This window comes from Neofelis nebulosa, chromosome 11, assembly GCF_028018385.1.
Source record: "Neofelis nebulosa isolate mNeoNeb1 chromosome 11, mNeoNeb1.pri, whole genome shotgun sequence".
Classification (NCBI taxonomy): domain Eukaryota; kingdom Metazoa; phylum Chordata; class Mammalia; order Carnivora; family Felidae; genus Neofelis; species Neofelis nebulosa.
Window position 1 is genome coordinate 88,061,498 of NC_080792.1, and position 25,670 is coordinate 88,087,167.

Genomic DNA, 25,670 nt, shown 5'->3' on the forward strand with positions numbered 1-25,670 from the left:
ATAAATAAATTAAAAGGCCTTCCCCCGGGGAGGGGGGAGGCAGTGTGGGAGCGCGCGAGTGAGGGGTGGGGGGCCGCTGGGGCCCGGGGCTTTGGCGGCGCAGCTGCCGCCGCCGGGAGAGTGCCTGGGGAAGCGGCGAGGAAGGAGAGGGGAGGAGGAAGAGGAGGAGGAGGAGGAAGAGGAGGAGGGTGAGCGCTCGGGTCGGGCTCCTTAGCGGTGTATTGTGGGATGTGCGGCTACTGGGAGCCGAGCCTCCGCCGCCAGCCGCCTCCCGGGCAGCAGCAGCAGCAGCAGCAGCAGCGGCGGCGGCGGCAGCAGCTCCGGGCCCGGCAGCCGCGGCGGCGGCGCCCCCCCCTCCCGGCCCCCCGTCCGGCCGCCCCGGCCTCGGCTCCCGCGGGGGACACCATGTACTGGCTGGCGGCGCAGGGAGGCCGGCGCCCGGCGGGGATGTAAGCGCGGCTCGGGGAGGGAGAGGCCGCGGTCGGCAGCCGGGCGGCCCGAGCCCCCGGCCCCGGCCCCGGCCCGGGCTCCGGCCGAGCGGGCGGGCGGGCGGGCGGGCGGCGCCAGGCCTGCCGCGAGCCCAGCGCGCGAGCCGGGCCGAGCGAGCGAGCGAGCGCCACGCCGGGCGGCCGGGAGGCAGGACGGGCACCATGGGCCGGAGCCCGCGTCCTCCGGACGCCCCGGGCCCCGCCAGCACGCACCGGGGGCCCCCGGGAGCCCCTCGCTGCCGCCCCGAGACGGTGGCCGAGCGGGCGGGCGCCTAATTCTCCCGGAAGGGTTATTCTCTCGCTCTATTCTTATTTTGGGGGGAGCCAGCGAGACAGCTCCTTTTGGGGCGCGCTGCTAAGGTGGGAGGGGGTGGGGGCTGGACGATTTGATTCTTTCGCGTGTGTGTAGAAGCGGCGGCCGCCGCCGCCGCCGCCGCGGCGGAGACGACAACAACTTGCTCGTTTTCAGGTTGGGTTAACGGCATGGAGAACAGTCACCCCCACCACCACCACCAGCAGCCCCCGCCGCAGCCCGGCCCTTCGGGCGAGAGGAGGAACCACCATTGGAGAAGTTACAAGTTGATGATTGACCCAGCTCTGAAAAAGGGGCATCATAAACTGTACCGCTACGATGGGCAGCATTTCAGCCTGGCGGTGAGTAGCCGGCGCGCCTCCCCGCCGCCCCCACCCACCACCAGCCGTGCCCGGGGCGGAGGGAAAGGGGTCCGAGCTGCCCAGGGACCCCCCCTTCCGACCACCGGGCCAACTGTCAGCCGGGTCCCCAGTCCTGGAGTTTGACAAGTGCCTGGAGAAGGGGGGGGGGGGGGCGTCTGCCTCTGCCCCTGGGGAGTGGGACCAGCCCTCCCATTCCGCCCCGCCCCCCCATTCCTCCCCACAGATGTCCAGCAACCGCCCGGTGGAAATTGTCGAAGATCCCCGGGTCGTTGGGATCTGGACCAAAAACAAGGAGCTGGAGTTGTCGGTGCCCAAATTCAAGGTAGGACCCCTCCCCCCCCCCCCCCCCCCGACCCCACGGTGTCTCCCCGCCTCCCCAGTCCCCGAGTTCGAAAATAACGCCAGTTCTGCCGGAGCCTAGGCTGGTTCTGAGTTCCCGCCGTCCATGGCCAGGGAAGTTTTGGCGGGGAGGGGGAGATGGCAGCGAGAGGGGTGTCCTCTCTCAGCTACTGTAAACAGAATAACATTCAGTGAAACTGTAATCAAGGATCTGATACAGTGTCCTGCCGGCCCAGCTGGGGGCTCCGGGTCCCCACCTGGCTCCTGCTAGCCCCCGCGGCTTGGCCTAGGGACCCACCCCCCTTCTCAGTCTTGTGGCTTAAGAGGGGACAACTTCATAGACCAAGGGTTCGCCCCTGACCCGGCTGCAGGGAGAGGAGGCCAGAATGGGGGGTGGGGAAAGAGAAACTGTTTCTTTTTCCCCTTTCCTTTCGAACCCAGAGGACTTCCACGTTCCAAACGATTTAATCCTCTGCTTCCCGGGCCCGCCCGCGTGCATTTTTTTTTTTTAAATTATTTTTTAACCTTCATTGTTTTCATCGGGCACGCGAGTGGGGAATGTTGTGTTTCCCTTCGGTTTCAATGTTCTCCAAACTCCCTTCCCCCTCGTCCCTGCCAGATCGATGAGTTCTACGTGGGCCCGGTGCCTCCGAAGCAGGTGACATTTGCCAAGCTGAATGATAACATCCGAGAAAACTTCCTGAGGGACATGTGCAAGAAGTATGGGGAGGTGGAGGAGGTGGAGATTTTGTACAACCCTAAGACCAAGAAGCACTTGGGCATTGCCAAGGTGGTCTTTGCCACGGTCAGGGGAGCCAAAGAGGCGGTTCAGCACCTGCATAGCACTTCGGTCATGGGCAATATCATCCACGTGGAGCTGGACACTAAAGGTGAGTGGAGACTCACTCGGGACAAACTGCGATGGAGGGGCAGTGAGACCTGTCACTATGACTCCTTTCCCTCCCAGAGCCCCTCTTGCAGTGTTAGGGACCCCCCCCCAACAGCCCCTTTTTTTTTTTTTTTTTTTTTTTTTTGCCCCCTCCTGAGGATAGAGTCACATGGAGCTAAATGTGTTGTCTGTTGCTAGGAGACAGGCTATAATTTACCAAATGTGCTGTCCTTGGCTACTGCATGTACCCCTAGGGACCACCCAGAGGCTTCCCCACCACTGACACCCCTGTGGGTCCCTCCTGGAGCCCTAGTGGCCTGGGTTTAGGCAGTCTCCAGTGTTGCCATCTGTGTTAGGGGAAGAGGCAGGGTTTGTTTATTTGTGGGAGCTGAGAGGGAGCCACTAGAATGCCTTTAAATACATATAGAGTAGGTCCTTCAACTAAAAAGGGAATCCTCCAAGGATCCAGGGTCCCCCCCCCCCCCCCCCCCATGCTGCCCCTTCCTTCTGGAGTGGGAACCAATCTGGGCTCAGAGTGTGGTTTCATTGATAATGTTCTGATAGAGCTGGGCGGGCTGCTGTGGGTGCTCAAGGGTTGACACTGTGCCTTCCCTCCTCTCTTAAAGAGACAGCAGCACCTCCCATGCGCCGGGAATCCCGCTATGTGCTCACTCTGAGCTCACTGCTGGCAGAGTGGGGCTGGGGAAGTCACCCTTCCTTCCTTCCATTCCTGGGAGACTTCTTCTCGACCGGATGGAGGGGCTTGCAAGACTCTAGGGCATCCCCCAAAGTTTGCCTGTGGCCTCTCTAGGGAAGTTCCCGCCCATATGAAAGAAGGTGCTGGGTGCCCCAGGACCAACCTGCCCTGTGACTGGGCAGGCACAGTTGGGTCCGGTGCTTCTTGAGGTTTTCTGGGAGACACTGTCTGGGAAGGCTTAGGTGGCCAGCTTCCAGGAGTTTTGTGAGCATGGTGTTCAGAGGCAAATGGCACACCAAACCCAAACAGGAAAATCTAAACCTTTCTTGTGCTTTTAACGATGAATACATATTGACTAGGTCTCTAAGACCTTGCTGGGGGCTGTGGAGGGATGCTGGAACTGGGTGGGCACCGTTATCCCACAAACTCTTGCCAAGCCCATATCTAGTTCTGAGTTTCCTCAGGGCACAAGCCTGGGTTCCTGTCTCTGTCAGGGGAGTACAGACCCTTCAAACTCTACACATCCCTTGTGTGGCTGCAGTCTCATTTCTCCCTGAGAACTGAATGTGGAACCTTCTTCCCTGTCACATGCCCATTTTAAGGAGCAGCCAGCTCTTCCCAAAATTTCATTTCTGAAAAAAAGGAAGAAAAAAAAAAAAAAAGTGGGAGGCCCTCAGAGACTGCCAACTAACTTTGTATTTCAAGAAAGAGACCAGCAAAGTGTAAAGTGTAGCTCAAGGAATGTGCCTCCTTTGCATATGTAAGCAGCTGCCTCAGAGGGCTCTATAAATATCAATAATCTGGGGCCCCAGGGTCTATAGAGGCCTCTCTCTCTCTCTCTCTCTCTGCTGATGGGGGAGGGTTACCAGACAGGGCCCAGTGGGACCAACCCCGGCAGAGCTGGGGAGGCCTGGTCAGCCAGGTCAGTGGAGGAGGCCCATGGAGTTCACAGTAACGTGGTACTAGACTGTGTTTTACAAACTCTGCTGGTCACCTGGCCTCAGATAGTTAACAATAAAGTGAACTGTCACCTCTGTGTCACTGGGTCTCTCCACCTGCTGCAGGCTCTGGCTGTTAAGTGGGAAAACCTGACTCTTTTTTCAGGTGCTATGGCTCAAGTGACAGAGGCTCTGTGTTGGGGGTGGTGTTTCTGTTTTGGGGGGAGTCCCGGCCCCACAGAGGATTAAATTCTGAATCTTAGGGTCAGAAATATCATACAGGTGAGCAGCTTGGTTGAACAGATCGGACTCCTCAGTGAGGTAGAGAGAGGTGGTTCCCCGGTCAGGGTCACAAAGCTTCTCAGGCTTGGGGGTCTCAGGCGCCAGGGGCCCATAAGCCAACCTGTGGGGTCTGCCCCATCCTGGAGCCTCCCTCAATCCTCCCTCCGTTGCCCTTCCCACAGGGGAAACCCGCATGCGGTTCTACGAACTGTTGGTCACGGGCCGATACACACCCCAGACCCTCCCAGTGGGTGAGCTGGATGCTGTCTCTCCAATCGTGAATGAGACCCTGCAGGTGGGTTTATTACCATCCAGTACCCTCCCCCCCACATACTCACACTCATCACCGGCCTCTGATGGGCCCTTTGCCCCCATTCACCATCTCTAGTGTCGGACGCCCGAGCCTAGGAGGCAGAGGAGCCAGGCCTTGTCCAGCCTGGGATTCCCACAGACCCACAGCCTACTTAGGGCTTCGTGTTAATGCTGAAACATTGCTGTGTCTGATGTCCTGGGCACTGCTCTAGCCCTGCCCCCAGAAAGCAGACCTCAGTGGTCCCCATTCCCAGAGCGAGACTGACGTGACTCCTTACTCAACCACTGCCTCCTACCTAGGCCACCCTCACACAGGGAGATTCTCAATCCAACCCTTCCCTGGCATCAACTCACCTACCCTCAGGAGTAGCTTTTCCAGAATGCAGCCTTCACCGACTTGCTGGTCGGCTAGGTTATTCGTTAGGCACTTTTACCGTGTCACACGACTTAACTCCTAAAACATTGGGAGACCAGAGGGAACAGGACCCTTGGCCACCCCCACACTCCCCAAACTATAGTTCTCCCTGCTGGAAGATCCTTGATTTCCGACAGTCTGAGACGGGAAGGAAATCCCAGTTTAAATCAAGATGTCAGGATCTTCTCTTCTCTCTGCTTTAAGGATTAGAAAAAACCCTCAAGGTTCTTTGGGGATAGCTGGCTATCCTATGATTAGAGAAAAGTTAGGACAATCCAGAAGCTCCTCTTCCATCTCCTACCCCTCCCCCCCCCCCCCCCCTTCCACCATGCAGCAGTTCTAGAGTGGCCAGCTTGGCTCTGAGATCCCCGGAGTGTAGAGGGAAAACAGCCCCCATCCATTGCATGCAGCCCCCTCCAGCAACCTCACTTGTCTCTCCCTCTCTCTCTCTAGCTGTCAGATGCTCTGAAGCGCCTCAAGGACGGTAGTCTGTCTGCAGGCTGTGGCTCCGGCTCCTCCTCGGTCACCCCCAATAGTGGTGGGACACCCTTCTCCCAGGACACGGCGTACTCCAGCAGCCGCCTGGACACCCCCAACTCCTACGGACAGGGCACACCGCTCACGCCACGTCTGGGCACCCCCTTCTCGCAGGACTCCAGCTACTCCAGCCGCCAGCCCACACCCTCCTACCTCTTCAGCCAGGACCCCACGGTGACCTTCAAAGCCCGGCGCCACGAAAGCAAGTTCACAGATGCCTACAACCGCCGCCACGAGCATCATTATGTCCACAACTCCTGTGCGGTCACCGCAGTGGCCGGGGCCCCAGCTGCCTTCAGGGGCTCCGTGGACCTCCCGTTTGGGGCAGTCAGCAGCAGTGGGGGCAGCAGTGGCCCTCCATTCAAGGCCCAACCACAGGATTCGGCCACGTTCGCCCACACTCCACCGCCTGCCCAAGCAACCCCCGCTCCTGGAGTCACGTTCAAGTCGGCTTTCTCTCCGTATCAGACCCCTGTGCCCCCTTTTCCCCCACCCCCTGAGGAGCCCACCACCACAACCACCTTTGGGGCCCGTGAGAGTGGGGAATTCCGGAGAGCACCTGTGCCCCCACCCCTGCCACCCACCGAACCCCTGACCAAGGAGAAGCCAGGCACACCGCCCGGCCCACCGCCCCCTGATGCCAACAGCATGGAGCTGGGTGGCCGGCCGACCTTTGGCTGGAGCCCTGAGCCTTGTGACAGTCCAGGCACACCTACGCTGGAGTCCTCACCTGCGGGGCTGGAGAAGCCCCACGACAGCCTGGACTCACGCATAGAGATGCTGCTGAAGGAACAGCGCACCAAGCTGCCCTTCCTTCGAGAGCAGGACTCGGATACGGAGCTGCAGATGGAGGGCAGCCCCATCTCCTCCTCCTCCTCCCAGCTCTCCCCACTGGCCCCCTTTGGCACCAACTCCCAGCCAGGCTTTCGAGGCCCCACGCCGCCCTCCTCACGCCCGTCCAGCACCGGCCTGGAGGATATCAGCCCCACGCCGCTACCCGACTCAGACGAGGATGATGAGCTTGACCTGGGCGTGGGGCCCCGCCCCCCTCCGGAGCCAGGCCCCCCGGACCCTTCTGGTCTTCTGGGCCAGACAACTGAGGTAGCCTTGGACCTGGCTGGAGACAGGACCCCAACCTCAGAGAAGATGGATGAGGTACCACCATGTCTGTCCACCTCTGTCTTGGATTGGTTTTGTCTATCTTGTGTCTCCCTTTCCTCCTTTGAAACGTTATCCCCTCAGGACAATTAGCTAAAACACAGAAGTACCAGGGTTAGGGCAGCTAAAATAACCGGTCAAATACAGAGAATAAAAAGCGAACGCAAAAAGCACCAGGAGCTGTGACTGAGCAGCTGCTTTGGCTCTGAGCAACCTAGCAGCCATAGAGAGAAGGGAAACATGACCTAGTTCTGTTGCTCTCCTGTTAGGTATGGGAAGTTAAGACTTTTCCTAGGGATCAATTCTGACTTGAGCTTCTTTGGTAGGAGTTTGCCGAGACCCCAGATAGTATGGACTGTGGTAGTGGTTCTGGATCCCCTTGTCTGTTGGGTCGCCTGAGGGTGATCAGGGCTGATCCTGACACTCAGGCATATTTGGGGGGAGGGATTAGCCAGAGCATTCTGCTAGGCTAGGCCGGATGGGAGCTCTGGAGCACTGTCTCCTAGAACCTGGTGCCTTCTGAAGAGAGGAAGCCATGGTGGGCAGGGAGGGCATTGAATTTTCCCTTAGCTTTTCCTCTGTTTCCAGGAGTCGGGACTTAAGGGTTAGCCTAGGGGGAAGGCCACAGCCAGAAACAGGCAAAACTGACCATTCTCCAGCCTCTCCTCAGCCATAGATCTTTATCTGGGGTCTTATTACCCAAATCTCCAGCCTCTGGGTTGGGGTGGGGGCTGCTGTGTGCTACAATCTCTTGGAGGGACGGATTAGGTCATCTTCCTTGGCCCTGCTCCTCCCCACTCCTGGTCCAGGCACCTGTCCTGGTCCTCCTGAAGACCTGTGTTGGAACCTGCGTGCCCAGCGGGCATGAGCAGCCAGGGGCTTAGACAGAGCTCTGTGCCCTTGTGGGCGGCAGGAGGGAGGGTCCCCCCTTCCCAGGCCCTTTGATTAGGCAGGTTTGGCTGCCTCGGGGAGGAACAGAGAGGAACTTGGCCTGCCCTGGAGGGGACTGCAGGTGGCCGGGGCTCCAGGGGGCCTCCAGGCAGTTCTGGGGAAGTGGTTTCTGGTGCCAAGGGGTCCGGGCAGGAGGAGTTGACAGGTGTGCAGAGGTGGGGGGCTGGCAGCCCTGCCATCTTCTCTTCCCTTCCTCTCTGCTGCCTGGGCTTGGGGGATGTTTACCATGCTGACAGAATGGTCCGGGACTGGGAATCCCAGGGTAGACGGAGGGACTGGGCTCTCCCATCATGTCACTGTAGGGAAGCGGGAGACTGAAGCCGAAGAGCGATGGGGTCGGGATGCCCCTAGATCTTGGCGGTAGGAAGACCAAAGTACAGAGAACCTCCAGGCTGGCCCTCGGGAGCCCCCTGCCGGCAGCCTGGAGAGCAGCACCCGGACTCCTCCAGACTGAACCTGGAGGGAGTCCCAGCTAGGTCAGGCTGAAGACTCCGGAGACAGAGCAGGGCACCACTGAGGGAGATTCCCTTTCTTCACAGAGGCTGGTGGTTAAAAGTTCAGGCTCCAGTCCGTGAGCCTGGAAACCCAGCTCTGTCGCTTACTGGTTATGTGACCTTGGGTAAGGCACTTTCCTTCTCTGAGTCTCAGTTTCATCGCCTGTGAAATGGGACGGTGAAAGTACCTGCCTCACACGGTCTTCGGCTTAACTGAGGTGCCCGCAAGGGAAGCTCCCGGCACCGCGCGCGGGCCGGTGCTGAGCCGTGTGCGCTCGGCTAGTTCCCGCTGGTTCTCACCCCCACCCCCGGGCGCCGGAGGGGCGGAGGGAGGGGCAGGGCCGAGGGCTGGAGCGCAGGATCCCGGGTCTCCTTGTGATTGGCTGGCCGCGATGCCGGGTTAACCCTCTATGTGCTGCGCTCGCCTCTCTGGGCGCTGTCCGGGACTGATCTCCCGGGCGCTGTCCCGGAGTATCGGGCTGAGCCTGCCAGTCCCTCCTGCTGCATGTGCGTGCGGACCTTTAGAGAGAGAGAGAGAGAGAGAGAGAGAGAGAGAGAGAGAGAGAGAGAGAGAGTGTGTGTGTGTGTGTGTGTGTGTAGTGGGGGTCTAGCAAAATCCTGAGCTTCCTACTGCCGCTGAAAGTTTAGTATTCCCCTTCTCCCCGCGGGCGCTCCCCCCCATTTCCCTTTGAGGACTCCCTCACCTGAAGATCTGACCTCTGACCTTACAGCCTGTACAGACCGCACCCCCTCAGCCTTCAAATGCATTCCCTGTCTGTGGCAGCCTACAAACGCTCTTGTCACATTACCGAGATCTTCTAGGGCAGGGCCTGAGCCACCTTCTCACCTCTTGTCTGGACACAAAAGCCTGGGGGTGACGTAACTCTCCTCTCCCCACCCCTGCTCTGCCTTCTCACTCCAACCCTACCAGGTACACCCCAATGCCTCCTTCCAGTTCCAGGCCTGTGTCCCAATGTAAAGGGGCCCTTGCCCATTTCGGAGCTGGGGTCATCCTTGGCTTCCCCACTGTTTGCCTGGTACAGTGAGTGTTCCTGGATTCCGTTCGGCAGGCATCCTGAGCTTGAGTCCCAGCCTTATTTCTGACCGGCTGTGCCTCCTGGGCCGGTGGCTTTTGGCTCTGTGTCCTCACTTGTCAGAAGGGATTGGAGTAGAGCCCCACCTTGCAAGGCGACAGTGCTGATGTGAAACAAGGTGTTGTGCAGTTTCAAGACCAGATGAAAGATTAACTAAGGAAAATAAAAAGACTTAAAACTGCTAGCTCTCCTTGCTCAAATGTCGCCCTTGCCACCGGGCCCTCCTTGCAGCAGTGAGGACAGCAGGCTGACTGGGAGCCTAACTGGTTTGAATCCCGGCTCCATCTCTTATCGGCTCTGTGGCCTTGGGCAAGTTACTTAAGCTTTCTGTGCTCCAATTTCCTTGGTAAAAGAACGGCCTTAGAAAGATACCGAGCACGTAGGAAGCACTATAGAAGTGTTAATTGTTAGTATTCTCCGATTACAAATTGAAATAGAATCTCTCAAGCTGACATGGAATCTGTTTCCCTCTTTACACCCTGTCCCCCTCCCCAGCTTTCTTTTCCTCCAAGGTGGGCTCTATATTTCTCCTCTTCATCCTGGTTTTCCTGTGTCTCTTCCCTCTAGAAACTTAGCTCCACAAGAGCAAGAATTGTGTCTGTCTTGTTCAATGCTGTGTCCCCAGCACCTAGGACAGTGCCTGGCACACAGCAGGTGCTAAGCAAGTGTTTACTGGATGAATGAATGAATGAATGAATGAATCCTCGTAAACCAACTGGCAGGTATTAAGATGCCCATAATGCAAATGGGGAAACTGAGGCTTAGCAAGGTTAAGTGACTCCCCAAAGCCACATGGTCCCAAATTCACATGGTCCAGAAGGGAGGGGACTAGGACCCAAACTGCAGAATCCGTGTTGCTCATTAGTCTTGCAAAAGGCTTCTCGAGCTTTCTGGTGTTTGGAAGGGGCTCTAGGAGCCAGCTTGGCCTCCCAGGCGCAGCCTCACCACTCTCCCCGGCTCTCCCCACAGGGCCAGCAGTCCTCAGGCGAGGACATGGAAATCTCGGACGATGAGATGCCCTCAGCCCCCATCACCAGCGCCGACTGCCCCAAACCCATGGTGGTGACCCCAGGGGCGGCAGCTGTGGCAGCCCCCTCTGTGCTGGCTCCGACGCTGCCGCTGCCCCCACCCCCCGGCTTCCCGCCGCTGCCCCCACCCCCGCCGCCGCCCCCACCACAGCCAGGCTTCCCCATGCCCCCGCCTCTGCCGCCTCCCCCGCCCCCCCCGCCCCCCGCCCACCCAGCTGTGACGGTGCCCCCCCCACCCCTGCCAGCGCCCCCCCCTGGTGTCCCGCCCCCACCCATCCTACCACCGCTGCCGCCCTTCCCTCCAGGGCTGTTTCCCGTGATGCAGGTGGACATGAGCCACGTGCTGGGTGGCCAGTGGGGCGGCATGCCCATGTCCTTCCAGATGCAAACGCAGATGCTGAGCCGTCTGATGACTGGCCAGGGCGCCTGCCCCTACCCGCCCTTCATGGCCGCTGCTGCCGCAGCTGCCTCAGCTGGGCTGCAGTTTGTCAACCTGCCGCCCTACCGGGGCCCGTTCTCCCTGAGCAACAGCGGACCGGGCCGCGGACAGCCCTGGCCACCGCTACCCAAGTTCGACCCGTCAGTGCCGCCACCAGGCTACGTGCCACGCCAGGAGGACCCACACAAGGCCACTGTGGATGGCGTCCTGCTGGTGGTGCTCAAAGAGCTGAAGGCCATCATGAAGCGTGACCTGAACCGCAAGATGGTGGAGGTGGTGGCTTTCCGCGCCTTTGACGAGTGGTGGGACAAGAAGGAGCGGATGGCCAAGGTAGGCAACGAGTGTGGGGTGCCCCCGGGCAGCCGGCAGGCACGCTTTCTTCCCCTGAGGGACGCTGATCCCCATAACCCCCAAGTAGGAAAGCGTGAGTGTTACCTTCTAAAGCTTGTGTGTCCATGACGCGGACGTGTCCTTGCCGCATGTAGCCTGCCCTGCAGGCGAGGAGGTTGAAGTTCAGTGAGACGGAGTTGGGCGCCGGGAATGTCTGGCAGGCACGAAGCCCAGCCGACTTGGTGGGAAGGAAGTGCCAGCTACCGTGTGGCTGTCGCTGTTGAGGGAAGGCAGGCTGCTTAGGGAGGGCCACCCACTGGGGAGGTGGGGGTCCACCGGCAGCACCGTAACCATGGTGACAGTCCCCTCCTCTCTCACACCCCAGGCCTCTCTGACCCCGGTGAAGTCAGGCGAGCACAAGGACGAGGACAGGCCAAAGCCCAAGGACCGCATCGCCTCGTGCCTGCTGGAGTCGTGGGGCAAGGGCGAGGGCCTGGGCTATGAGGGCCTCGGCCTGGGCATCGGGCTGCGCGGGGCCATCCGCCTGCCCTCCTTCAAGGTCAAGAGGAAGGAGCCGCCAGACACAGCCTCTTCTGGTGACCAGAAGCGCCTGCGGCCCTCAACCTCTGTGGACGAGGAAGATGAAGGTATGTGCGCCCCCTCACGTGGCGCTGGGCTCTCCCGTGTTTCCCCAGCCCAGTTCGGACACCCCTCTCTCCCCTCAGAGTCAGAGCGAGAACGGGACCGGGATATGGCGGACGCCCCTTGTGAGCTTGCCAAGCGGGACCCCAAGGGCGTGGGCGTGCGGCGCCGGCCAGCCCGGCCGCTGGAGCTGGACAGTGGCGGGGAGGAGGATGAGAAGGAGTCACTGTCGGTGTCCTCATCGTCATCGGCGTCCTCATCCTCGGGCTCCTCCACGACCTCACCCTCATCCTCGGCCTCTGACAAGGAGGAGCGGGAAAGCACTGAGGAGGAAGAGGAGGGGGAGGAGGAGGAGGAGGAGGAGGATGAAGAGGAGGAGGAGGAGGAGGAGGAGGAGGAGGAAGGCCCCAGGAGCCAGGTCTCCTCCTCCTCGACCTCATCCACATCAGATAAGGTACCTTCGGGTTGGGGAGGCCTGGGGTGCTGGGCCAGGTGAGGGGGGCCCTTCTGCTCAGCCTGACCTCCCCTCTCCCTCCCCCTCCCCCAGGATGATGACGCTGAAGACAGCGATGAGCAGGAGGAGTCTGAGAATGAGGACGAGGACATAGCCCTGTCAGAGGCGAGTGAGAAGGAAGAAGGGGACTCGGATGGAGGTGAGCGGTGTGGGCCGAGGCACCTGGTCTGCCCCAGGGCCCCTGTGCAGAGACCAGAGCCCGAGCAACTTTCAGCAGTACTTTTGGGGCAAGATTTCTTGCCTTTGAAACGTGAGCTCATTAAAACATGCACAGGACTCGCCCTACAATTCCATTTGTACGCAATGTCCAGAACGGGTCCCTCTACAGAGACAGAAAGTAAGCTAGTGGTTGCTTGGGTCTGGGGATGGGAGGCTGGAGGGGCGAGAGCTATAGGTGTTGGGTCTCTTCTTGAGCTCATGAGAGTGTTTTGGAACTAAAGATAGTTGTACTAAATACCACTGACTTATTCACTTTAAAATGGTTCATTTTATGCTACGCGGATTTCACCTCCGTTTTTTTTTTTTTTTTTAATTTATTATTTTTTTTTAACGTTTATTTATTTTTGAGACAGAGAGAGACAGAGCATGAACGGGGGAGGGTCAGAGAGAGAGGGAGACACAGAATCTGAAGCAGGCTCCAGGCTCTGAGCTGTCAGCACAGAGCCCGACGCGGGGCTCGAACTCACGGACTGTGAGATCATGACCTGAGCCGAGGTCGGATGCTTAACCGACTGAGCCACCCAGGCGCCCCTCGCCTCCGTTTTTTTTAAATGCTGACTAGTTAACACGCAGGCGCCCCCCCTCCCCCCCCCCCCCCCCCCCCCCCGCCCCGAGATATCAGGGCCACGTTCAGCCTGGGTGCCATCAGTCTGAGATGTCTGGGGAAGCATCTAGCCGGAGCGCACAGCAGACGCTGAAGGGCTCATGCCTGTGTCCCCTGCGTCCCCTGCCCAGAGGAGACGGTGAGCATCGCCACGTCCAAGGCAGGAGCTGGGTCCTCCAGCGAGAGTTCTGAGTCTTCTGAGTTCGAATCAAGCTCCGAGTCCTCGTCGTCATCCTCAGAGGATGAAGAGGAGCTGGTGGCAAGGGAGGAGGAGGAGGAAGAGGAGGAGGAGGAGGAGCAGGAGGAGGAGACCGCAGCAGCAGACGAGAGTATGGCTCCTGCTGCTCCCGATGAGGACTTTGAGGAGGATGTGGCCACGGGGGCACCTGTGACGGAGTCCTCGGTCATGGAAGGGGAGGTGGACATCGAGGCTGAGGACGGAGCTCCCGAGGAGCGGACTTCCGTGCTGGAAGAGCCCCCCTTGCCTGTGTGTGTCGAAGAGCTCGCAGGCTGCAAGGAGCCCTCCGAGGAACCGGGCCTGAAGCAAGAAGGGGCCAGGTTGCTGTCTCCAGAGCCCCCTGCTGGAGAGACGGAGGCCCGGCCCCCCCCTTCCCCGGAGCCCACCCCAGGTAACACCTGCAGCCCGCAGCCCGTCCCCCCACCTCCCCACCTTCTCCCTTCCCCCCCCCCCCGGTTGAGGTGGTGGGGATGGAGGCAGGATGTCCTCACCAGCAGAATGAGCCCAGGCTCCTTTGGGTAATTCGTGTAACCTTCCCAAGCTTCAGTTTCCCCATCTGTAATGTGGGATCAGCGGTATGTCCCCCATGAGGTCGTGCGGGAGGGCAGAGTGAGATGACATAATGTGCCAGCACGGAGCCTGGCACCCAGCCAGAACTTCAGATAGCTGCCTGAGAGAACTGCTCCTGTCACCGTTCCTCAGTGTCACATTTCCCCACCGTTTGCTCCTTGGACCATTAGTCCTATGGGACGCTCTCAGAAAGGTGTGGCAGGGGTGGGGAGCAGGTGTATATGGTCATTTTAGTGACAGGCAGGTGGGGGAGGCTTGGGGTGCTGGGCCAGGTGAGAAGGGCCATGGACACAGCATTCTCTGCCACCTTGGTGGAGCCGCAGAAGGCATATTAAAGGCTGTAACATACTGTCCAGTGGAACTTTCTGCTGTGATAGAAACGTTCTTTATCTGCTCTCTCCAATATCATAGCCATTAAATACAATGTTGCTAAGAGCACTTGAAATGTGGCAAGTGCCTACTGCTGAGCTGAATTTGTAATGTTATTTAATTAACTTAAACTTATGTAGCCACCGTGTGGTCAGTTCTACATCCTTCGGGAAAGAAACCTATTATACTTTGTTTAATTCTGTATTGTTTGGCTACAGAACCTCAGGTCTTTGAATATTGCCATAGGTATGTATTAAGCCTATGTTGTGTCCCCAGTACTGTTTCAGGCACTGACAATACAACAGTGGCCAAACAGACGAAAGTATCTGCCTTCATGGAGCTTACATTCGAAGACAGGGTGATAAATGACAGTAGATAAGCTAGAAAATATATTATATGACGATGGAGATTAAATGCTGGGAGAAAGGCACTGACAAGTCCTGCAGAAAAGGGACTTGTTGAATTTTATTCAATAGCAGAGACCATTTTCTGGATCCATGGGACGTTCCCTGTTCACAAGAACACCATTCTAAGGACGTAATGCCAAAGGCTAAGAACCATATCTCCTACATCTTTAGCTTATCAAGCACCCACTGTGTGCCAGACATTGGGCTGGGCACTAAGAAGCCTTGAGTGGTTTAGTTGTGGGGGGACGGTCCCCACACTCACAGAATACCAGGGGGCCCAGAGGGGTGTGAGGTCGGGTATCAAGCACAGAGTAGGGCAGCATAAATAGGGCACCACGAGATGTTTGACTCCAGTAATAACGGTCCGGTTTCTGCCCACCTCTCTGCAGAGGATGACCTGGAAGTGGCGCCCGAGTCCCCTACGCTGCTCTCCTTACCACTGCAGCCGCCATTGCCACCCCCTCGACCACCCCGGCCGCCTAGCCCACCGCCAGAGCCCGAGACCCCAGAGCCCCCACACCCACCCGTCCCTCTGGAGCCGCCTCCCGAGGAGCAGCCCCCGCGTACTCCGGGTCTCTGTGGCAGCCTGGCCAAGTCACAGAGCACAGAGACGGTGCCGGCCACGCCAAGTGGGGAGCCCCCGCTGTCAGGGGGTAGCAGTGGCCTGTCACTGAGCTCCCCGCAGGTGCCCGGCAGCCCCTTCTCCTACCCATCCCAGTCCCCCAGCTTGAGCAGCGGGGGCCTCCCGAGGACACCTGGTCGGGACTTCACCTTCACGCCCACCTTCCCTGAGCCCGGCGGACCTCTGCTCCTGCCTGTCTGTCCCCTCCCAGCTGGCCGGCGCGATGAGCGGTCTGGCCCCCTGACCTCCCCGGTGCTCCTGGAGACGGGTCTGCCTCTCCCCCTGCCCCTGCCCCTGCCCCTGCCCCTGGCATTGCCCGTCCCTGTCCTGCGGGCCCAGACGCGGGCCCCCACCCAGCTGCCGCCCCTGCTGCCTGCGCCCCTGGCCCCCTGCCCACCCCCTATCAAGAGGAAGCCGGGCAGGCCCCGGCGATCCCCGCCGGCTGTGCTCTCCTTGGATGGGCCCTTGGTCCGGCCGCCAGGGGGGGCCACCCTCGGCAGAGACCTCCTGCTCCTGCCAGGCCAGCCACAGACCCCTGTCTTCCCCAGCACCCATGACCCCCGGGCCGTGACCCTGGACTTCCGGAACGCGGGGATCCCGGCCCCCCCTCCCCCTCTGCCCCCCCAGCCTCCTCCGCCCCCACCTCCACCCCCTGTTGAGCCTACCAAGCTGCCCTTTAAGGAGCTAGAGAACCAGTGGCCCTCCGAGGCCATCCCTCCAGGCCCCCGTGGGCGCGATGAGGTCACCGAGGAGTTCATGGACCTGGCCAAGGTTCGGGGGCCCTGGCGCCGGCCGCCTAAAAAACGCCACGAGGACCTGGTGGCCTCAGCCTCGCCCGAGCTCTCACCACCGCAGCCCCTCTTCCGGCCCCGGTCGGAGTTTGAGGAGATGACCATCCTGTACGACATCTGGAACGGTGGCATCGACGAGGAGGACATCCGCTTCCTGTGTGTCACTTACGAGCGGCTGCTGCAGCAGGACAATGGCATGGACTGGCTCAACGACACACTCTGGGTCTACCATCCCTATATCCTAGACGACGCGGTGGGGTCCTTGCCCGCCTCTCTGGGCCCCGTCTCCCACGACACCCACGACGGCAGTCGCCCGACTCCCCGCCACCTACTGAGTGGCGTCTGCTGGCACCGTGCCAGGCTCCATGTGGAGTCCTCACTGGCACCTTTAAAACACCTTTTCTGTGCCAGGCCCGTCTCACCCCCAGAGTTAGTGGGTCTCGGGGCCAGACGTAACGGCGTGATCGCACCACGTCAGAGCAGCAGAGGCTGACGGAGGGCCAACTCCTCCTGGCCCCCCCATCACCTAATTTGATCTTCCCAACAGGTCAGTGAGGTGGGAGCTATTATTCCCATTTCACTTATGTGGAAACCAAGGCTCAGAGAGGTTAAGCGACCTGCCCAAAGTCACACAGCTATGATGTAGCAGAGCTGGGATTTGAACCCAGGCAACTCTGGTTCCAGAGTCTGGGCTCTTAACCATGATGCTAATCCTGATAGTTGTGTTACCGGCACAGACAGAACTATCAAGTCGGAGCTGTCTTTATACCAAACTAGTTTACTGAGCACTTCCTCTGTTCCAGGAAGTCTGCTAAGCACCTGAACGTGTATAATCATTCAGAGAAGCCTTGTTATTGCCCCAGTGCGCAGGTGGGAAACCGAGGCAGGAAGCAGATAAGAAATACACCCAGGACCGTGCAGTCAGGTACCCCTGACAAGAGTTCTGACCCTCAGTGGAGGTGGTGTAGGTGTGGGGGGGTGGAACCTCCTGGAAATTAGCCTGAGGGTAGAGAGGCCAGGCCCAGTGGGGCTGTCTCTGGAAGGACTGGGAGGGGCTTTTCAAGAACGTCCATGTGGCCCTTGACCCACACCCACCCACCAGCCTCTCTTCAGCTAAGAAAAAGAAACGGGACGATGGCATCCGTGAGCACGTGACGGGCTGTGCCCGCAGCGAGGGTTTCTACACCATCGACAAGAAGGACAAGCTCAGATACCTCAACAGCAGCCGCGCCAGCACCGATGAGCCCCCGACAGACACCCAGGTACTGCCCTCAGGTGCCTGGACACTGGAGCCTCTCAGGCTGCCGTGGGTGGGGACCTTCTGGAGGGGGGCGTACCAGGTGGCATGAGGGGTTGTGGGGTCAGAGGGGCTGGCACAGGGGGTGTTAGGCGTTAATTCACCCGGGTACCCTGGTTGGAAAGGTGAGGCGAGGCTGGGAAGTGGGAGCCTCTGAGATTTTCATCAGGGATGTGAGCAGAGTGGAGTTGTGTTTCCAGAAGTTTCCTTCTCTCCTCTTTAAATTCAGCAAACGTCTCCTGAGTGCCTGCTGTGTTCCAGGCACTGTTCTGGGTCTACAGCAGTGAACAAAACAAAATCCTTTCCCTCACAGAACTTCCATTTTAGCGGGGAGGTGGGAAATGATCAAGCGAACAAATAAACATAGAATTCCAGGTGGGGAAAACAGGAGAGGAGGTTAGGGACTGGGGAGTCAGAGGGGTCACAGAAGGTGACAGTTGAGCCAGACCTGAATGAAGTAAAGAAATGAGCCACGTGAATAACTGGGAGAGACCACAGAAGTAGAAAAAGGCTTCAATAAAAAGTTCAAACAGGAGGGGAGCCTGGCTGGCTCAAGTCAGTAGAGCGTGCCGTTCTTGATCTCAGGGTTTTGAGTTCAAGCCCCATGTTAGGTGTAGAGCCTACTTTATTAAAAAAAATAATAATAAATAAAGGTTAGGGGCCTGGATGGCTCACTCAGTCGGTTAGGCGTCCGACTTCGGCTCAGGTCATGATCTCCTGGCTCGTGGGTTTGAGTCCCGCATCAGGCTCTGTGTTGATAGCTCGGAGCCTGGAGCCTGCTTCAGATTCTGGGTCTCCCTCTTTCTCTGCCCCTCCCCTGCTCATGCTCTGTCTGTCTGTCTCTCTCTCTCAAAAATAAATAAACATTAAAAAAAAAACACGTTCTTTTAAAGTTAAAACAGGAGGGGGGATGGGGTGCCTGCATGGCTTAGTTGAACATCTGACTCTTGGTCTCAGCTCAGGTCTTGATCTCCGGGTCATGAGTTCAAGCCCTGCATTGGGCTCCACGCTGGGCATGAAGCCTACTTCAAAACAAAACAAGACAGGAGAGGGGGTCACTAAGTCTGGAAGTCATGCTTTTCAAGAATGACTTGAAGTCATGCACAGAGTGAACAGGATGTGCAAAGGCCCTGAGGTGGGGGGGGGGGGGCGGATCTCAGTGGCATGAGAAAGGAAAGGAAAGACTAGCTGAGACCAGAGACAGAACAAGTCCTCAGGGCCCTGGAGGCTGTGGTGATGAGGTTAGATTTGTATTCTGTGTGTGACAGCCACATGAGGGCTTCCAGAGAGAGGGTGAGGGTGACGTGGCTCGGCCCACGATTTTCAAAGCTTACGCTGGCTGCTGTGTGGAGAGTTGACCCCAAGGGTCCACAGGGGAGACCGTGCACAGCTGCTACATTTCCCAGTCCAGACATTTGGGTAGGTTCAACTTGATTTGCTGTGAGAAAAAAGTGGATGTTTTTGAAAGAATAGCAGGAACAGTGGGATATCGGGAAGCCAAAAGGACAGCACTGGGGGCTGGATTGGCTGGAGGAGACCAAGGACCTGGCTGGGATGCAGCTGGGTCTGGCTTGGGGAACCAGGGAGCTGGATGCCAAGCTCTGAGGTGGGAAGCTTGCGTTTTAGGGTTTGTGGAACATCCAGGGAGTGAGGTCTTTTAGGCAGTTCGATATACGGGTGCAGTAGAGAACTTGGGGCAGGGGAGAGACTTCCAGTCATCGGGATGGAAATGTTCATGGGAGGTCACGGCAAGGAAGAGCTCACCCAGGGAGAAGGCGTGAGGGCAGGAGAGCAGAGGACGAGGGTGGCCGAGGGAAGGAAGAGAAGGAAGGGTGCCAAGGAAAGAGCCATGATCTCGAAAGCCAGGGGAGGTCGGAGGGCCCGTGGTGAGAGCCACGGGGGACAGGGTGGAGGGACACGCACCATCTTGTCTCCCAGAAGTGGAGTTCTTTCCAAGTCTTCTAGCTGGGACAGGAAAGACGGCAAGTGTGAAGGAAAAGTTGTGTTGTTCTCTGACCGGAGGCCGTTGAGGACGTTCACATTCTGGCAGGAAGGACCAGGGAAGAGGAGAGGGGACAAGTAGGGATGGGACAGGCACGGCCAAGCCCAGAGCAAGGAGGCTGAGAAGGTGGGACGACAGGAACCCGGGGCTTAGGGTGTGATAGGGACCCCGGTCCCGGTGCCACGGTGAGCAGGGCGGTCCCACCCCTCCTGATCCGTCCCCCCGTCCCCCTCACAGGGCATGAGCATCCCGGCACAGCCACACGCCTCCACTCGGGCCGGCTCGGAGCGGCGTTCTGAACAGCGCCGCCTCCTGTCCTCCTTCACTGGCAGCTGTGACAGTGACCTGCTCAAGTTCAACCAGCTCAAGGTGAGGCCGGGCCCCACCCAGGGCCGCCGGGTGGCAGCGGGGCTGCGGCCAGGCCTTTCACCTCTCAGCTCCTTCCCTCCCCCAGTTCCGGAAGAAGAAGCTCAAATTCTGCAAGAGCCACATTCACGACTGGGGCCTGTTCGCCATGGAGCCCATCGCGGCCGACGAGATGGTCATTGAGTACGTGGGCCAGAACATCCGCCAGGTAGGCACCGCGCGGCAGGCTGGGAGCAGGGGTGGGAGCGGGCCGGGCCAGCCCCGACTGAGGCCTGCTCCCGGCCAGGTGATCGCGGACATGCGGGAAAAGCGTTATGAGGACGAGGGCATTGGCAGCAGCTACATGTTCCGGGTGGACCACGACACCATCATCGACGCCACCAAGTGCGGCAACTTCGCGCGCTTCATCAACCACAGCTGCAACGTGAGTGCCTGTCCGGAGGCCGCTGCTGCCCCTGCCGCTGTGCCCGAAGGACCCAGAAGCTTCTGGCACGGAATCGGCATGGCCTCCGTCCCAAGCTCTGGTTGCCCGAGGGTGATGGAGGCAGGGTGGGGGGGAGGCCTCGTTCATACACCGCGTTTTGCTCCCTTGAGCTTCAGTTTTCCCTTCTGCAAAACGGCATGACGAGACTCGAGGTGCTCTGAAAGTAGTCCCCCTCCGTTCACTCCTGAAGTAGTCCTCAGTTCACTCCGGAAGTAGTCCTCTCAGTTCACGTTTACCCGGTTCCTCCTCCGTGCTGGCCTTTTGCTGTGCCGCCGGCGTTCAGGCTCGGCCCTCCGAGGCCTTCGGTCCCGGGGCGGTGCTGTCCAGCAGAACTCTGTGAGCGGCACAGCATCCGTAGTGGCCACTGTTGTGGTACCGGCTGCCCGTGGGGTTGAGCACTTAAAATGTGGCCCCTGCCACTGAGGAACTGACTTTTGGTTTTTGGGGTTTTTTTAACTTATTTTTTAATGTTTGTTTATTTTTGAGAGAGACAGAGACAGAGTGCGAGCAGGGGAGGGGCAGAGAAAGAGAGGGAGACACAGAATCAGAAGCAGGCTCCAGGCTCTGAGCTGTCAGCACTGAGCTCCACGCAGGGCCCGAACCCGTGAACTGGGAGATCATGGCCTGAGCTGAAGTCAGACGCTCAACCGACTGAGCCACCCAGGCGCCCCCTGAGGAACTGAGTTTTTAATTTAATTGAGTTTAATTTTAACTTAAATAGTCTCACGTGGCTAGGGGTGACAGTGGTGGATGGCACTGGTCCAGGGGGCAGTGAGTGTTGACAACAAGGGGGGTTCTCACGCCGAAGATAGGCACAGGGAGCTTCAAACAGGGGACAGGCTAGTTCCAGAGCAGATATGCCCAACTCTTGTTTCGAGTAATGACCTTGCTACTTAGCAAGTGACTGTAGGCCAGTTAGTTAACGTCTCAGTGCCTCGGATTCCTGATCTGTAAAACAGGGATGGTAATGGTCCCTCCTTGTAGGTTGTCGGGAGAACCAATGAATTCTCTCTTTTTTTAAATGTTTATCTATTTTTGAGAGAGAGAGAGAGAAAGAGAGAGAGAGACAGAGCTCGAGCAAGGGAGGGAAGGCAGAGAGGAAGAGGGAGACACAGAAACCGAAACAGGTACCAGGCTCTGCGCTGTCAGCACAGATCCCAGTGCGGGGCTTGAACTCACAAACCGTGAGATCATGACCTGAGCCGAAGTCGGACGCTTAACCGACTGAGCTACCCAGGCGCCCCAATGAGTTCCCTTTGACACAGCGGACACAGCTAGCTCTCACGACTGTGACTGGAGCATCACTGGGGCCAGTAGGGACTTCCTCTTGCCTCCCTGTGGCACCTGAAGGTTAGGAGGGGATCACCCAGGTGGCAGTGAGTGGGGCAAGTGTTCCGTTCAATGAGGCCCTGAAGGGACAGCAAAGCGGACAGTAGGGATGGAGTAGGGGTTGAGAGGGCGGGTAAGAGAATGAGGTTGGCAGGCTTGGGGTGGCCAGATCACTCAGCCTTGCAGGCCGAGCTGAGAAGTTTCTCTAAAAGCCAAGCAAGCGGGCCACTGTCAGGTTTCGAGCCATGAGACCACTGGGTCTGCTCTTCCTTTGGGAAGATTTCGCTGGCTGCTGGGTCAGGAGTAGATCATCTCAGAGGACAGCGAGGTAGCGGGAGCTGCTGAGGTCCAGCCGAGTGATGAGAGAGACCTGGCTGGGGCTGCGGCAGTGGAGGTGAAGGGCAGTAGACAGAATCAGTAGGTCCTTTGGAGGGAGAACCCTCTGGGCACAGCAGTGGGCCAGAGCCAGCCTCGGTGTAAGAAGGAGGTGTGGGAGACAGCTGCTTGGGGGCCTGGGCGCCCTACAGTTGAGGTTTGAGCTTACTGAGTCAAAAACGTCTCCAGGAGCTGCCGAAGGCAGATAGCAAGCAGACACTTGGATTTCTGGGTCTGGAGCAGGGTCCAGCAATCCTTTTCTTTAAAAGGCCTGATAGTAAATATTTTTCGCTTCGTGGCCCAGACAATCTCTTAGCAACTCCTTAACTGCCATTGTAACAAAAGCAGCCTGTAGACAGTGTGTAAATGAATGGGTGTGGCTGTGTGCCAGGAAAACTCGACTTGCAGTAACAGGCAGCTGCCGGCCGGGGTTGGCTGACCCCTTCTCTGGAGCTCAGAAGTGAGGCCTGAGCTAGAAATACAAAAACTTGGAAGTCGCCTGTAGTGTAAATGGAAATCGCAGCCCTGGAGAATAATTTAGTATCATCACCATTGTCATCATTCTTATTTATTATCAGAGGCAAGGGTCCCTGTCACCCAGACAGGGGAGCCGGGGGCCTGGAGCAGGTGGCCAGTGGAAATGCGGGGCAAGAAGCAAGTTAGTCAGGCTTTGAGCATGGAGCATGGTCGGGTTTGGGGGGCCCGGGTCGGGTGCCTGGTGGGTCATCGGCTCACCCTCCCCTCCCGCCTCACCCACAGCCCAACTGCTATGCCAAGGTGATCACAGTGGAGTCGCAGAAGAAGATCGTCATCTACTCAAAGCAGCACATCAACGTCAATGAGGAGATCACCTACGACTACAAGTTCCCCATCGAGGACGTCAAGATCCCCTGCCTGTGCGGCTCCGAGAACTGCCGGGGGACCCTCAACTAGGCCCCGCACCGGCGCCCCGCAGAAGGCCGCCCGTGCTGCCCTGGGGCTCCCGCGCGTGGAGCCCCCGGCCCCCCGGGGCCCAGCCCCACCTCCCACCCCCATTTCAGGTGCTGTCCCCTACCCAGCGGCCATGTCAGGGCCTGGCGCCCCCAACACTACCCCCGGAACCCAGCGCAGCTCCAGCCCCTCAGTGGGAAAGGGCTTCTGTGTCTCTCGGCCCATGTCTCTTTGGTTTTTTTAAAATGCTCCCTTCAGGATTTTTGTTCAACTCCAGCGTAAACTTCTCTCTGTCCGTGTCTCTCGCTCTCCGTCTCTGTCTCTGTCCTTCTCTTTCCCGGTCAGCCTCTGTCCACGAATGCTGCTATGTTGTTTTGTCTTCTCTTTACTCTCTTCCTCGTCGTAAGAAAAGACATTTTAACCGTTGAAATGTGAAGGCAGAATCAGAGAGTGGGGACCCCCAGCGGGGGCTGCAGAGGCCTCGGTATGGTGGCGTGTCGGCCCGCGTCCCGGAACCCCCGGGCCAGGGCGCTGGGCCAGGTGCTGCAGAGAGGAGGGGGGTCAGCCCCAGGCTGTGACCTCAGAACACTACGCAAGGCCCCCTCTCTGCTGGCAGCGACTCAGTGAGGAGAAGACACCCCCCCTTCTGTTCCTTCCCCAGCAGCCTGGGGGCGCCATTTCCCCTAGCAGACCCTGGTGGAGCCAAGCTGGTCCCAGGCAGGAATTTCCCCTCTGGGCTCTCCCTGCCACCCCACACCCTGCCACCCCCAGAATCTTGGGTTCAATGTTTACTTTCTCATTCGAATGCCAGCAATGAGGGAGCCTCCCGGAGGCCCCAGTGTGGGCGTGGGGGCACTGGGAAGGGTCCTGTCTACTCTCTCCTGCTCTCACCTCCCCCCAGGGCAGGAGGAGGGCCTCCCAGGGCAGGCGGGTCCCCTAGTCCCGCCACTTCGGGTCTCTGACCAGATGCGTGTGGCATTTTTTTTTTTTTTTTTTTTTGGTCTATAAGCTTCACCCGCTTGCCCCTGGCCCACACCCGAACTCACCCTGCCAGCAGCCCCCTCATCCCAAGGAGGCAAGAGCATATTTATTTTCAGAGTGAGATTATTCTCCCAGAGAAAGGAAAATCTTGGAGAAGATTTTTAAAGCTCAGATCTAAGTCTGACAGTTTTTTGTTTTTTATTTTTTAACTCCTTTTACCCTCTTCCCCATCATCCTCTTCAGGGTTTATTTCCATAGATTTTTTTTTTCTTGTGCGTGTATAAAATCAAAACGAAGGGAAGAAATAGGTTTTTGAAGTTCAGAACCAACTTCTGTATATAGGCTGCCATAAAGGACTTTTTCTCGGGAACATTGTTTCTTGTAGAAACATGTGGGGAGACTTTTTTGCTCATTTCTTCGTATTTCCAAATCTCTCTCTCTCTCTCTCTCTCTCTCTCTCTCTCACTCTCACTCTCTCACTCACACACACACACACACACACACACACACACACACACACAAAAGCAAGTCCCTCGCACCCCAGAAAGCAGAGCAGGCATGTAAATAATTTCTGGAAAGTGACTGTTGTGACCAGGAGTCCTCACCAAGACGGGAGAGCTCCCAGCGGGGAAGCCCCCACCCTGCGGATGGATGCAGGCCCGGAGCCTCTGGTATCTCAGCTTGTGTCAAGCTTGTTATCATGTAAATTCTGTACAAAGAATTGTTATTTCTCTCTCTTTCTCTCTCTTTTTTTTTGTCGTTGGTGGTTTTGTTGTGTTCTTTTTTTTTTTTTTTTTTTTAATTTCTTTACCCCATGCCCTCTCTGTTTGAGATTGTGCCCACCAGTTTCAAGGTCGAGGTCGATGAAATCGGGGGCATTAAGACACAGAGGAGGGACCTGGGCACAGCGGTGACCTTCTCTTCCGTTTGCGGTTTTCTGCCTAATTGTGCAACTGAGGAAATATTTATTTTTCACATGAGGAAATGTGTAGTTTGTAGAGATGGTTGATTTAAGTTGCTTGTGCGGCCCCCAAGGGGCTGCCTTCATTCTCTCCCTTCTTCCCATAGAAGTGGAGGGGGATGTGAGGAAACCAGGCTTGGGGGCCACCCTCGTCCCTCACCCTGGCCTCACCTTGGCCAATGGGCCAGGGGCTGCACCCTCACCGGTACCCGGGAACCCCCCGCCCCACCCCAAAAATGCTTGGCCATATCCAGAAACGTGGCTCGTTTTTCTTTTGATGCCTTCATTTTCATTGAACAAATCTTTGCTTTTGAAAAGTTGGGGGTTCCTACTTTTTTTTTTTTTTTTTTTCTTGTCCCTCCCTCTCTGCCTCTCTCCTCCTGCAAAGAAGAGAACCCATAAGTTTTAGGGATGTTTGTGCATATAGACTCTGTCATCCGTACGTAACTTGTTTTGAAGAGAAGTGTTTCCGTTGTGGGTGTGTCTTGTTGTAAATATTTGTTCATATTTTTGTGAATTCAATACTATGTACCATTGTATTATAGTAACTTTTATAAAGCAAACCATAAATATACTGACTTTTCTTACAGATACGCCGTCTCTCTTGCTCTCCTCTCTCCCTCTGCTCCTCCTCCTTCCTTTCTGATTAGGTACACCCTGCTCACACAGAGGTGGGCTGGCTGGGCTCTTCAGGTACAAGGAGCTAAGTGTGGTGTGGTCCAGTCGGACCAGTGGTTCTTAAACTACGAGTCTGTTAGGTGGATTCTGTGAACTGGGCCAAGTTATATTCAGACCAGAACTTTTAATGCTTTGTCGGTTTGTTTGTTTTTCAGATTATTTATTTATTTTGAGAGAGAAAGCATGAGCCAGGGAGGAGCAGAAAGAGGGAGAGAGAGAATCCCA

At 57.7% G+C, this 25,670-nt stretch overlaps 1 protein-coding gene and 1 long non-coding RNA gene across 2 annotated transcripts; one reads left to right on the plus strand and one right to left on the minus strand.

Moving 5' to 3' along the window:
- Positions 1 to 213: 213 nt before the first annotated feature.
- SETD1B (SET domain containing 1B, histone lysine methyltransferase) lies at positions 214 to 25,360 on the plus strand. The gene is made up of 17 exons (XM_058691319.1): positions 214 to 449; positions 958 to 1,142; positions 1,387 to 1,485; positions 2,122 to 2,392; positions 4,491 to 4,603; positions 5,489 to 6,727; positions 10,239 to 11,066; positions 11,452 to 11,713; positions 11,792 to 12,162; positions 12,256 to 12,361; positions 13,177 to 13,674; positions 15,019 to 16,278; positions 17,138 to 17,304; positions 19,579 to 19,710; positions 19,796 to 19,915; positions 19,994 to 20,131; positions 22,655 to 25,360. Exons 2-17 carry the CDS (start codon positions 972 to 974, stop codon positions 22,826 to 22,828), a joined length of 5,949 nt encoding a protein of 1,982 aa, XP_058547302.1. The 5' UTR covers positions 214 to 449; positions 958 to 971; the 3' UTR covers positions 22,829 to 25,360.
- LOC131489402 (uncharacterized) lies at positions 18,569 to 19,570 on the minus strand. Its single transcript, XR_009250539.1, has 2 exons — positions 19,263 to 19,570; positions 18,569 to 18,777 (listed from the first exon to the last, which is right to left on the minus strand). It is a non-coding gene; the product is annotated as an uncharacterized LOC131489402 (long non-coding RNA).
- Positions 25,361 to 25,670: the final 310 nt, after the last annotated feature.

What these genes read in the sequence shown, in the direction of transcription:
- SETD1B (XM_058691319.1), top strand. Translation starts at nt 972, where the DNA reads ATGGAGAACAGTCACCCCCACCACCACCACCAGCAGCCCCCGCCGCAG. An exon ending in CCTCAGAGAAGATGGATGAG is followed by an intron (nt 6,728 to 10,238) that starts GTACCACCATGT and finishes CTCTCCCCACAG; the next exon opens with GGCCAGCAGTCCTCAGGCGA. An exon ending in TGTGGACGAGGAAGATGAAG is followed by an intron (nt 11,714 to 11,791) that starts GTATGTGCGCCC and finishes CTCTCCCCTCAG; the next exon opens with AGTCAGAGCGAGAACGGGAC.